The 14,804-nt window shown below is 42.1% G+C and overlaps 1 protein-coding gene across 3 annotated transcripts in view; it reads right to left on the bottom strand.

The window, feature by feature from the left end:
• QPCT (glutaminyl-peptide cyclotransferase) overlaps positions 1 to 14,804 on the bottom strand; it is a 169,020-nt gene that overhangs the window by 28,501 nt on the left and 125,715 nt on the right. For all 3 annotated transcript variants that reach the window (XM_083176442.1, XM_083176441.1, XM_083176440.1), the window contains one exon: positions 1,951 to 2,067. In XM_083176442.1, the coding sequence (XP_083032568.1) occupies positions 1,951 to 2,067 (117 nt within the window). The remainder of the gene's footprint in view (positions 1 to 1,950; positions 2,068 to 14,804) is intronic.

Genomic DNA, 14,804 nt, shown 5'->3' with positions numbered 1-14,804 from the left:
GCTATAACAAAATCTTTGGTAACCAATAATTGTACAAATAGATGAATAAGATGGTTTATATTAATAGGCGGTTTTTATATAAGCAGCAGTATAGAATACGGATAAAAAGTAATTTTTATCAGTATTCTACACTGCTGCTATATTTCTTATTATAGCCACGTATCTCTTATTATAGCTAAGTTTTGTCACAAAGCACACAATTGTGGTGTAGACATGGTGGTACTGTTCCACATCCAGGGTTGCAATGGTTACGATTGGCTTTCTCTCTCTCCCCTGTCGGACTGATCGGAAGCAGCGGACACCGCACTTCCGGTCATGGACGCCCAGGGAATGCACTGGTGAGGCGACCAATACTCTCCAATCATACCCTTTAAAGGTAAGAGACCTATGATTTTATTCACAATTCTGCACCTTGACAAAGGGGCTACTGTAGACCCCGAAATGTCAGCTCATTTATGCACTAATTTGTTATATTAAAAACAGTCAGTATGTGCTACAAATTGCATTGGAAGGCACCAAAGCGGCTGACAAAATTGTTGGGGTGCAGCTCCTCCCACCGCAAGTTAATATATATATATATATATATATATATATATATATATATAGTAAATTGCATATAGGCAGCACTCCAATTGAGCCTTGGAAATAAGAGAAACAGGTGCCCTCCGAGATAAACAGCCTGTAGACACAGGCTGTGTAGGTAGATTCTGTGGTTGGCGGCACTCTACTTAATAATAAAAAAATACAGGAGACCTTGTGGTTTTTCCCGACGTTTCAAGCCCTTACAGGCTTTTTATCAAGGTGCAATCTTGATAAAAAGCCTGTAAGGGCTTGAAACGTCGGGAAAAACCACAAGGTCTCCTGTATTTTTTTATTATTAAGTAGAGTGCCGCCAACCACAGAATCTATATATATATATATATATATATATATATATATATATATATATATATATAAACACAATATCCAGCTGGGGGGCGGCACTCAAAAGAAAAAGCCAACTCAGTCAAATAGGCATAAATGAATGAAGTGTATTATAGCGCCAAGCGCTTTCGGGGAGTATCCCCGTCCTCAGGGCATCAATACACGGGAGATTGTATATTTGGGAAGGCACCTACCTGTGACTGTATTGATTTTGAGTGCCGGCATATTGTAGCTATATATATATATATATATATATATATATATATATATATATATATATATACTATATATATATATATATATATATATATATATATATATATATATATATATATATAGAGAGAGAGTCTTCCTAATTCTAATTTTGCAGACATTCTTGGTAAATAAGGTTATAATTCACATATAAAACAACAAATAAACAGGTGCCATACGCATGTCAGCTCATAGGGAATATTGCAGTATGGATGGTGTAATGGTTAGCATTACTGCCTCACAGCATTGTAGTCATGGGTTTGATTCCCATTATGGCCCTAACTGTGTGGAGTTTGTATATTCTTCCCGTACTTGCGTGGGTTTCTTCTAGGTACTCTGGTTCCTTCAGACATCCCAAAAATATAGTGGTAGTTTATTTGGCTCCTAAAATGTGTGCGTGTATATGTGGTAGAGAATATAGATTGTAAGCCCCACTGGGGCAGGGACTGATGTGAATGTTCAAATATTCTCTGTAAAGCGCTGCGGAATATGTATGAGCCATATAAGAAACTTAATAAATATTAGTAAGCCCTATGGCAGTTCTGCTTTGCCTATAACCAGTTGGCCCACATGCAATACTCCTGGTGACTTTTGGCCAATTTGACCTAGATTGTATATGCATTATTTTTTTAATTTTTTTTGCCCATCTCTTTCAATTTTCATTTAGTGCTAATACATGGCAATCAGAATTCATTGCCATTTATTTTTATATAATTTTTTTACCAAGAAATTCTGCAGCATCATCACTACAAGTGTGCAGGTTATTTTACATACCCCTTTGTAAAAATGGAACATGGTCATCATCAACTTGTCTAGCTCGCAAACTGCTTAGAAAATATAAGGTTTCAGTGGAATGATCATCGAGTAAACCAAGATTATGGAGTCTTCTCTCTAAACAGAAAAAAATATATATTAATAGTTTTCATTCATTAGGAAATTGGATGGACATTAACCTTGCATCTGTGTACAATTCTCCTGTAAGAATAAACTGAAGATTATTGGATGTATTATGGTTGTTGTTTCTGCAGCTTTATTGATATTCATATTATATGAAGAGCCGACACCAGGCATGGACAGTATGTGCAAATGCCTAGGTGCATCTGAAAAGCCTAAGTCAAGCGTCATGTCTTTTTTTGCTTGTGCCGAGTTCTCTTTTAAGAGACTTTTCACCTTTATAATGTACAATTCTCCTGTAAGAATAAACTGAAGATTATTGGATGTTTTGAAAATTTTACTGTCACAGAAGTTCTTTAAATGAAAGTACAGGTATGTGATAACATTGCGGCTCATGGATGGCTGTTCAAGGTCCTGACAGGCTCCGCCTCCTGTCAGGACACTGAGAAGCCAGCCACAAGATGTCAGGGACATGCTGGCTATGGCCAAATCATATTAATTCAGTCAGAACACTGCACCTCATGACACTTAGTGGCTCCCCACTGCTCCTCCCCTTTACCAGTGTGCATCTTTGCATACTGTGTTGCAGCACTTGAAAAAAATAAAGAATTTCAGGGGGCAAAATCATACTAATTCGAAAGTTATGTTTAAGGAAATATTTAATCAATGATCCAGTATTGGGACAAATGATAAATAGGGACTCACAATATAATCCCATGGGGCCACATATAAAGACATTTTACAAACTAATAGATTCTATTTTTGTTTTCTCAACTGATCATTGATCAGTTGAGAAAAAAAAATAAAAACTTACAAGAGAAGAAACACAGGCTTTGAAGTATCTAAAAGAAGATGACACACTAATTAAACCAGCAGTTAAAGGCAGCAGTTTAGTTATATTGGACAAGTACAAACTGGAGACAGAAAGGCTTCTTTCAGATACAGAGACTTATCAAAGATAGAAATATAACCCCATAGACCAAATAACCCATTGGGATGAAATTTTTAAATTACAAATCTTAATCAAGAAAGAATATGAATTTATTCATATCAAGAATCCAAAAATGCATGTATATTATCATTTGCAGAAAATTCATAAGGACGTTTATAACCCAGCATGGCTCAATTACATAAAACTTATCAAAGTACTCTATATAGACTACCCTCTACAAGATCTGGCACAACAACAACAAAAGTTACAAAAAAGATGCAGTCCAAGTACTGCAAATGATTGATTCTATAGAATGGGATTCTATGCACAGGACATGTGAAGTCTTTATACACCTGCATCGACAACACCATAGGATGTCAACATACACAACATGATATATCAACTTCATTATGTCAAGTATCAAATATATACTAAATAACAACTTTTTTAGTATAATGGCGATTATTATTCACGCTGGAGGGGAGCAGCAATGGGGATGTCTTTCGCAACAATCTATACAAAATTAGGGGGGGATGAACCCATCGGGGAGAATTGTATTGCCTTCAAGGAACATGTTGGCATTGATTTATAGATTATGGACTATATATTTGGAATGGCTCACAAGAGCAATTTAATTAATTCATGAATTATATTAACTCTAACACTATCAACCTAAACAGTCTACACCAGTAGAGAAAAAGTTGCCTATCTGGACCTGGAATATATACAAATGGGGCAGAAATTAAGACAAAAAAACATATTAGTGGGTGGTAATAATATTCTGAAAACACGCAACAATCAGCATAGAAATTGGAATTAAAAATATTTGGGGGGGGGGGGGGGGTCATTTGAGATGAATAAGTAAAACCTGTATGGACATCCAAGTTATCCAAACTGATGATTTAAAACACAAATTTAATAAAAGGGGCTACGGAGAAAAAGGCCTGGAGAAAAAGAATGAGAGTCGACAATTTACACAGAATATCTCTGCTACAGAACAAACCACCAAAGGAGAAAAATAAAGAATATAAAGTTGCTTTCATCAATTAATTTATTGGAAATCATAAAATGATAGAGGACACAATAAAGAAACATTGGCATGTTCTACATTTAAATGGAGATTTAAAGACAGCAATACCAATAATTGTGTTTTAATACAATTTCATTACGAAGAAGTTGTAGCGATGGAGCCCATTCTGATGACAGAATTGGCAAAACTGCAGATGTTATTGTATTGGTAATAACTTGCATCTGTGCCCCTTGTACTATTGTTGAAGCAATCCTTTAAGAGCCATTCTAAAGTCACTATACACAGCATGAGGTCTGCTGTGTGGAAAGGTGATAAGCTTCTTTTAAGTAGGGCTGCAAAAGTATATGGGCCCTTATTCTGCTTCACTCGCAAAGGCAAATTCCTTCTCAAATGAACAAAACCATGTGCACTGCAGGTGGGGAAGATGTAACATGTGCAGAGAGAGTTACATTTGGGTGAGTTATTTGTTTCTGTGCAGGGAAAATACTGGCTGCTTTATTTTTACACTGCAATTAGGGTGGCCAATCCCGGGATCGGCGGGATCCCGGGATTTGGCCTCAAAAAGTCCAGGATTTCAATCCTGGGATTAGAGTATCCAATCCCGGGATTTCGGGAGTAGACTGCGCATGCGCAGTCTAATGCCGGGCAGCGTCTGAGCACCCGCTCAGACACTGCCCGGCTGTTCCCGAATCCCGACCCCGGCATGTGGCCTGCGTAGCGTGACAGTAGCTACGCCCCCTCCTGTGCCCGCCCCCTTCCACTCAGCTCCGCCCGCCCAACTCTTCTCCTCCTCCCGCCCGCCTGCCTGTTCTCCTCTGCCCGCCTGCCTCTTCTCCTCCACCCGCCCGCCTGCCTCTTCTCCTCCGCCTGAGGCACTGTGCACCTCCAAACCCACTCCCGGCTGCCCGCCCGCTAATGTAAGTAAATGTGCGGGTTGGCCGGTGTGAGGATGTGTATGGGACATGCTGCATGTTAATTTAATTTAATCCCGGGATTGAAAAAATGCCTCTGGATTGGCATCCCTAACTGCAATATAGATCTCTTGAAGTAAAACCCCACCCAAATATAATTCCCTCTGCACATGTTACATCTGCCCCCCCCTTGCTGTGCCTTTGCGAGTGAACCACAATAAGGTCATATGTGTATTTAATGGAGGGTTTTTTTTTGTTCCACTACAAGGAAACTTTATATAGATAATTTTCTCTCAATTAGGTGGCGCTATAAACAGTACTCAGGCATTATTAAACTATTAGTACTAAACTATTTATTAATATACTGCAGTACACAATCCATACCTCCAGATATGACCCATCCAGGAAGAATAAAATGTTCTCTATTTTGAATTATTTCTTAATTTAGAATTACAATCACCTATGATAAAATTCCTTTATTCTTAATTAAATAGTTCAACACAGGTAACGCCAATCATATATTAAGATGGAAGTCCAGAAACAGAGGATTTTGTCCCTTCATGCACAATCTAATTTACATGCCCCTTTCCCCAGACTCCCTTGTATTAAGTGCCCCAGGCCCAGTGCCAGATTAAGCCTTTGGGGGGCCCGGGGCACTTTAGACAGGGGGGCCCCCTTACACTTGTCATTACTGGCCGCAAACTGCATGGGAGAATATTACACTGTCAAAACACAGAGTAAAGGCAGTATAAACTTGGTCAATGGGTAACTGCAGGGGATATATAGAAATAGATAGATATATTATTTATATATATATATATAATTCCCTTTGTGTATCCGGCACTCCCCATGTGTATGGTGTGCCCGGGTGCCTTCCCCTGTGGTACTGTCTCCACCAATATGACCTCCAAATGATGGGCGTCACTCCGGGGCTTGTGAAGCAAAAAATGAAGTTTATTCTTCTTAATAGTCTAGCCGTTTCGGGTATTAACCCTTCGTCAGGACCAGAAGATTATTCAAAGTACAACATATACACATACACATAAATACATACCACATAAAAAGCCTGTGTTTGTCCCTCTGCACCTTACTCTGTGGGAGACCTCACAGTCCTAGTGCTGCCTCTGATTAAAAACCCTCCCATGACTAGGCTGCTGCTGCTGTTCTCCATGGGCCTGAGAAGCATGTAATGAGCTCCACCAATCAGAGCTCAGCACAAACATCTCAGCCTCTGCCCTCTGGTGCAAAGTGTTATGGGACTCCCAGTAATGCACTGCACACTTGTGCAGTCAGTTTGCCTTGGCTCCCGATGCTAAGCACCATTAATCATTATCACGTTGGCAGATAGGTGAAGCTGCAGCACTACCCCACTTCCATGAACAAAACCTTTACCTTTTTTTGCAAAATACATGCCAACCACAGGGGGCCCCTAGCTAGAGGGGGGCCCAGGGGTACTGACCCCTTGTGCCCCCATTATAATCCGGCCCTGCCCAGGCCTTCCAAACATAAATCCAGCCCTGAGGACATGCCATCGTGGCAAACGGCTTTCCAATAGAAAATAATTTGAAGCTTCCTATAAATGTCATCCTCCAGTTCCAACTGCTTCCACTGTAACAGGGGAGGAAACATAGAATGCACAAAATACTGCCAAATATATAATTTCGGGTACACTATGGGTAACTATCAGTATATATTTATTAAATTATAAGTTGAGTCTACGAAATACAAAATATTGTGAATGATATTTGCAGATATATCAGCATATCTGGATGTGCAGACCACCCATAAACTTGAGCAGGGACTGACAACACAGCTGGTGGACAAATTCAAATGTCCACCCAGCTGATATCAGCACAGATATATCGAGCTGCTGATTGATGCTTTTATTTAGCCTCTTTGACGGTACAATGTCAGGTATGTCAGCTACCAAGATCTATCACAGCTCTATGTACTGCTGTACAGTTCAGAGATTTCTAACAAATAATGTGTCCACTTTGTTAGATGTGGTATTTTTCAGAGAAATCTATTGTAAACACCCTGTTTTTAATATATCCACATGTTAGTAGACCAGTTGCACACCCTGTATGGCAAATGCATGTTGTCACTGCATTATTAAACACATATTTTCCAACCACCTAGGGCAAAAAGAAAAAAACCTCTAATTAATTTTAAAGTAAAGTTGGGTTTATGAATATTTATGTGGCTCAATATTTAGTTTTCTTGTGATGCTTAAGTTCTTCTGAATTATTTATTACATTTGCAGATACTTTTACAGTATTTTGAAATGAAAGAAATAAATTCACCAGAAGAAAACTTGCCAGAGTCATTCTTTTTTGTTTTCAGGTTCAGGCTGCCATTGGAGGATGAAGCTGACAAGATGAATAACGCTGAACCTCGCCATAGAGGTAAGAAATGAAAAATACCAACAGCATATTCATTATTATCACTGCAATACTAAACTTGTATGAAAAAGAGGTACTTATGTAATATCTGGGCACCCGATTTTTTCATCGCATCGCATGCAATATAGTGGCATACAATTCATGCGATGCGATTTTTAATTGTAAAGACCCGATTTTTAATTGTATAGTCACCCATGGGTGATTTCATACCCCCACTATCCAACTATGCATGGAGATTACATGTAAAGTAATCCGCGTCCGCTCGCCACGCTTCGGGCTCGGTGGCTCGCTGCGCTCGCCACACTATATAAAATCAACTCCATGCGTAGTTGGGTATGAAATCACCCATGGTCATACCTCCCAACTTTTGATCTGAAGAAATAGGGAAAGGGGGTGTGGCGTATGCAAATGAGGGCATGGCTTATGCTAATTAGCCACACACAGCGTCTATTCTACTAGATTGGGGGGTCTCCCAACTGCCACCCCCCGCAGCGGGACAATGCCTGCCGCGGGTGGGACAGCGGGACAGGACCCGAAAATCGGGACTGTCCCTCTAAAATCGTGACAGTTGGGAGGTATGCATGGTTGACTATACATTTAAAAATCGGGTCTTTACAATGAAAAATCGCATCTCATGCCTTAAGTAGTGGCATGCAATGAAAAAATCAGGCGCCCAGATAGTACATAAGTACCGAAAAAGAAGTCACTTAAATTTCTCCATCTAATGATGTGCATAAGTATCAAATAAAGTTCTATTTGTGTCTCACCCCATTCTTAAAAAGCAAGCAACTGTTAAAAAGTTTACTAAAATGAGAAGAAATAATTCTAATGTCCTGCATTTATAAAGTGATGTCTGTGAAGTTGTTTAATTAAAAGTGCAACTGAACTTCACATTGAAATTTCAGTAACTCCAGATGTAACTCCAATACCATCACCTTATTACATTTGCCCAAAGTAACTCAGGCCTTACAAGAAGAGCGAAAATGGGAAATATTATAGAATAGAGCAGGTCAGTGGCGTAAGTTTGTCCCAGTTGCCCGGAGGCAAGTTTAATATTGGTGCCCCCCTCCCACACACAACCTTAAATTTTACATTATATATATTTTCTGACATGTGTGTGATATATATATATATATATATATATATATATATATATTTAGAGATAGAAAGAGAGAACACATATTTCATAACTCCATTACAAAAGAGATATTGACAGTTTTCAATTAACTGATTTAAACTTGCAGGAGCCCGGCGGCAGATGTTCTGCCTCTGAGCAGGTCCTGATTAAATGTTCATGGAGGCCTAGGATAATACACATGTAGCTCCTCTTGTATTGCTGCTAAATACACATGTATGGCCACTCAGGGAGTCACCAGTCATACTGACTATGTGCATGTAACAAAAGTTATACAACTGGCAAGTATAAGATAATGCAGGGGTCCACAAACTATTTTGCTTTAGGACCCCATCAGACAATACAAATAATTTCAGGACCCCAGTAAGTGACTGCAGAAGCATACCTCCCAACTCTGATGGTCCCTGAAGAGGGACATGAAAATTAGGGGGCTTAGAGAGTAATAGTGTGTACACACGGTTAGATTTGGCTTCCGATGTTCCCGATATAGGGAACATCGGAAGCTTTTTTAGGGCTTGCGAGCCCGATGCGCTGCCGATGCATGCTCCCGTGTGAGCGCATATTGGCAGCCAGATAGAGAGGGCAGGCAACACTATATAGTGCAGATCTGCACTATATAGTGTAAATTGTGCCCCTCTGGAATGCTGTGAGATGCGAGTCCCAATGCGATCTGATCGCGTCGGGACTCGCATCTCACGGCAATATCTGCTGTGTGTACACACCTTTAGATTTGGGTGTTTTATTGTTTCTGTGCAAGGTAAATACATCACCCACCCAAACCTAACTCTCTCTCTGCACAAGTTACATCAGCCCCACCTGCAGTGCATATGGTTTTGTCCATTAGAGAGTGATTGTTCCTTTCCGTGTGAATCAGAATAACCCCCAAAGTCCCAAATTCTATGATGGTTGCCAGGTCATCATTAATCAGCATTACCGCCATGGTCAAATGTTTTAAGAATGACACAAGTATTGATTTTCACAAAGTTTGCAGCATCAGTGTATTTGGATCTTTTTGTCAGATGTTACTATGGTATTCTGAAATAAAATTACAAGCATTTCATGTGTCAAAGGATTTTATTGACAATTACAGTACATTACATTTATGCAAATAGTCTATATTTGCAGTGTTAACCCTTCTTTAACAAAAGACCTCTGCAATTTGCTGAGTGATTGCTTAATCAATGATTGGAGTTTGTGGTTTTTTGTTTGTCCACCTGCCTATTGAAGATGACCACAAGTTCTCAATGGGATAAAGGTCTTTGGAGTTTCCTGGCCAGAAATCCACAATTTTGAGATTTTGTTCCTGAAGCCACTTAGTTATCACTTTTGCCTTATGGCAAAGTGCTCCATAATGCTGGGAAAGCCATTCATCACCAAACTGCTTAGATGGTTGTGAGAAGTTGTTATTGGAGGATGTTTTGGACCATTCTGTTAGAAGGGTATCCCCAGACCTGCTCCCTAACTCTATTGCCCCAGTCTGGGGTCCACGAATACATGCGGTGCTAGGCTTCACCTGTACACGTCCCGGCTGTAAGGGCGAATTAGGTCCGCCCAGACTCCGTTACAGGCAGGTCTTAGGATGGGACAACGTATTCGTGGAAGCAGACCGGGAGCAAGAGGAAGTCTAACTACCCCCTGAATGGGCAGGCCTTGGGACCCCTCACGGGACGCTATCAGTGTTGACGCACTGAGGTGGTGTTGCGTAAAAAGTGATAACTGCAACAATGCAGTATATAAATAACTGACAAATGGCAACAATGCACAAATGATGGTACTAAAGAATAAAACAACCTCTTCCCCCAATTCCCTACACTGCAAGGGGCAAGACCCAAATTCCGCAAGGATACAGGAGTGACTGAAGGCAAGAGGACGGCAGGAAAAACACAGGCACTTAGCTGAAGCAGGAACTGGAGCTCCGGAGCAAAACAGGTAGTGCAGGACCTGAAACACCACTGGGCTGCTTGATGCAGGATCAAAGAGGCTATGACCGGTGTCTGTTCCCAGCAGACGCCGGCTATTTACAAAATTTTGCCGCCCCCCCCCCCCCCCCCGTGGCTACTGACATCAGCCACGTTGTGGGACGCCTGCCGGGTGTAAGTTCGGGGATGTTGCGGCAGGAGGAAGTGAAAGGGCGGATGCTCGGGGCGTTGCTTGGCAACGACCCTGACGCTCCCCCGGCGCACTGTACTCGCCACCTGTCCCGGACCTGTCAGCCACAGGCGAGGATCCGGGTCGGCGGCTGCTAACAGTAGCCCCCCTTGAGGACAGGTCAACCGACCTCAAGCCCCTGGCTTCTGTGGAAATTGTCTAAAAAAAAATTCTTTAAAGAAGGAGCATGAGGATCCTTATCGGAGACCCAGGACCTTTCTTCAGGACCTTAGCCCTTCCAATGAACAAGAAAAAACAACCGACTGCGGATAAACTTGGAATCCAAAATACTGTTGACAATGAACTCCCTGAGAACTTGACGAATGATGGGAGCTGGTCTGCGGCCTCTCAACTGGAGAGCAGGTTTAAGTAAAGAACAATGAAAGGTGGCATTGATCTTCAAAGATTGTGGAAGAAGCAGTTTGAAGGCAACCGGGTTGACTTTCTTAATTATCTTGTAGGGTCCAATGAAACAAGGCCCTAATTTCTGGCAGTGAGGTTTGACGGATTTTGATGTTTTTTGTGGATAACCATACAAAGTCTCCAACTTTAAATGAACATGGTTTCCTGTAACGGTCGGAAAAGCGCCTTGCGGTCGTGGTCGCAGAGAGGAGAGCCCTACGTACCATAGCCCAGGTACCTCTCTTACTGGTCACCCACCTGGAATTACCTGTTCTGGTGGGAACAGGATCAAAAGAATTTGCCCAAGGATGGAAATCGAAATTACAGAAGAAAGGAGACATCCTGGTGGCAGCATGCCAACCATTGTTATAAGCAAACTCTGCAAAGGGTAAATTCTCCACCCAATCACGTTGAGACTTGGACACGTAGCATCGCAAAAACTGCTCTAAGGTCTGATTCACTCGCTCAGTCTGTTTATTAGACTGAGGATGATGAGTGGAAAAGGGGTTAAGCTTAATCTGTAATGCCGAGCAGACTGATCTCCAAAATTTGGCTACAAATTGGACGCCTCTGTCCGAGATGATATCCGATGGTAGACCATGCAGGCGAAAAATATGAGACAAGAATAAGGAGGCCAATCTTTGGGCAGAAGGCAGACCATTCAGAGCAACAAAGTGTGCCATCTTGCTAAATCTATCCACTATTACCCAGATGGTATCGTGGCCCAAAGACTGTGGCAAATCAGTAGTAAAATTCATGGGGATATGTGACCATGGCCTCCATGATATGGGCAAAGGAACCAATTGACCAATGGGATAACTGCGAGGGGATTTATTTCTGGCACATACATCACAGGACGACACCCAGGTCTTAACGTCTTTCTTAATGGTAGCCCACCAGACGGCCCTGGACAGCAAAGAAAACATTTTATCCACCTCAGGGCGACCTGCAGACCTGCAATGGTGAAACTCGAAAAAAAAATTCTTACGGAGTTCCAAAGGAATAAAAAGCCTACCCTCCAGAATGGACTTGGGCGCTGAAGACTGTGCCAGAAGAATTTGACCAAAAAGATTTTGTGTGAGCCCGTCAATGATACATAAAGATGGAATAGGTTCCTGCTGTATATGAGGATCTTGAACAGCAGAAAAACTTCTTTGATAGGGCATCGGCAATGACATTCTTAGAACCTGGCCTGTAGGTAATGATGAAGTTAAAACGAGCGAAAAATAATGTCCACCTGGCTTGTCTGGCATTAACTCTCTTGGCTGATTGGAGGTACACCAGATTCTTGTGATCAGTAAATATGGTAACCTGGAACTTAGCTCCCTCCAACCAGTGCCTCCATTCCTCAAGTGAAGACTTGATAGCAAGGAGCTCCTGATTACCAACGTCATAATTACATTCGGCCGAGGAGAATTTCCTGGAAAAGAAGGCACATGGATGCAGGAGACCATCAAGCAGTGCTATTTTTCAGCAGGCACCAGCAGGAACTCAGTTCCTGAACCTCTAATTAAATATGATATCATCAGGAACTAAAAATGTACTTTCCATAAGATAAGTTTTATTTTAAAGTCACCTGTGAGTGCCTTTGTTTCTAAATACAATATATACATCTATCTCTCACTCCCTCTCTCTATTATATATATTATTTTTGATTTAATTGATCCACCCCCAGACCCGGAGTTCCTGGACCTATTTTTCCAGAAAAGTAGTACTGCCATCAAGTTTATCAATTTGAGAGAGTACTGCTCCAATCTCCGAGGCATCCACCTCCAAGACAAAAGGTAGATCAGGGTTAGGATGTCTCAAGACTTCTGCAGAGATAAAAGCAGACTTCAATCTCCTAAATACTTCAACGGCGGCATCCGGCCACAATGAGGGATTTGCATCCTTTTTGGTTAAAGATACTATGGGAGCCACAATATCGGAAAAAGACGGAATGAATCTTCTATAGTAATTGGCGAATCCTAAAAACCTCTGTGTGGACTTGAGGTTAGAAGGCTGTACCCAATCTTTAATGGCCTGGACCTTAACTGGGTCCATTTGAAAACCCCTGGGAGAGATAATGTATCCTAGGAAGGAAATACTCTCAACCTTAAACTCCAATTTAGCATAAAGACTATTCTCCCTCAGCTTCTGGAGAACAGCGTAAACATGCAAACAATGTTGTTCCAGGGAGGAGGAGAAGATTAGGATATCATCCAGGTATACGACAACAAAAACTCCCCAAAAATCCCTCAACACATCATTAATAAGGTCCTGGAAGACAGCAGGCGCATTAGCCAGACCAAAAGGCATCACTAGGTACTCATAATGCCCTGCATGAGTATTAAATGCTGTCTTCCATTCATCACCTGCCCTTATCCAAATCAAATTGTAGGCACCCCTCAAATCTATTTTAGAAAAAATAGAGGCCTTACGTAATTGATCGAAAAGAACTGAGATGAGAGGCAGGGGATAGGAGTTTTTTTACAGTAATGAGATTCAACTGTCTAAAATCAATACAGGGGCGTAAGGAGCCGTCTTTCTTCCCCACAAAAAGAAACCCGCTCCGACAGGAGACTTAGAGGGCCTGATGAACCCTTTACTAAGATTCTCCTCTATATATTCTTCCATGGCTTTCTCCTCGGGTAAAGACAAAGAATATAATCGCCCCTTGGGCAATTTGGCATGAGGGAGAAGATTTATCGTGCAATCATATGGACGATGAGAAGGCAAAGTATCGGCCTCTCTTTTAGAAAAGACATCAGCAAACGAGGCATATGGTTCGGGTAACCCTGGAACTGAAGAGGTAACCATGCGAACAGGGAGAACCAAACAATTTGAGGCACACTGTTTACCCCAGCATAATAACTCCCCCATCTGCCAATCAAACCCTGGATTATGCAATTTAAGCCAGGGAAGCCCAAGGACTATGGGTGCTATAGGACTACGAAAAACAAAAAAAGACAACAATTCAGAATGAGTAACCCCAACATGCACCTCCAGAGGTACAGTACGATGAGTAATGGCTCCCCATGGTAGACGATTGCCGTCGAGACCATAAACTGATATCTGAGGAGTGAGGGGAAGGAGAGGAATCTCTTGATCTTGAATTAACCGAAGATCTATAAAATTCCCAGCTGCCCCACTATTGACAAAAGCCTGACCCTCCCACTTACGTACCCCAAAATAAATACATATGGGAAGTAGGAGAGAGTTACTGATAGGCCTGAAAGGATGTATCCCTGCATCCTCAGGCCTTGGCATTTCACTGATGCTCAGGGCATGCGTTCACCAGGTGCCCCTGGGTCCCAGAATAAAGGCAGAGACCTTGGGACCACCGCCGTGCCTTCTCCTGAGGAGAAAGATGAGTCGCCCCAAGCTGCATGGGCTCCCCGAGATCAAGTGGCGGATCCTCAGGGACACTGGGGAATAGAGCAGGAAGCGACCCTCGCTTTGAACGCCTCTCACGAAGCCGGCGATCAATGCGGATTACCAGCTGCATGAGATCGTCTAATGAGGCTGGGGCTGGATACTGTACCAGAGAATCCTTAATTTGGTGCGCTAAGTCTAGCCTAAATTGGGAATGTAAGGCTGGATCATTCCAACCAGAGTCATTGGAAGTTCGGGGACATTGCAGGAGGAAGTGAAAGGCCAGAAGCTCAGGGCGTTGCTCGGCAATGACCCCGACACTCCCCCAGCGTACTGCACTCGCCGCCCGTCCCAGACCTGTCAGCCACAGACGAGGAACCGGGACAGCGGCTGCTAACACATTCTTTATTCATGGATGTGT

Source organism: Crinia signifera, chromosome 3, assembly GCF_055691185.1.
Source record: "Crinia signifera chromosome 3, ASM5569118v1, whole genome shotgun sequence".
In the NCBI taxonomy this organism is placed as follows: Eukaryota; Metazoa; Chordata; class Amphibia; order Anura; family Myobatrachidae; genus Crinia; species Crinia signifera.
The sequence above is the reverse complement of the archived record's forward strand: the minus strand, read 5'-3'. Positions and strand labels throughout refer to the sequence as shown.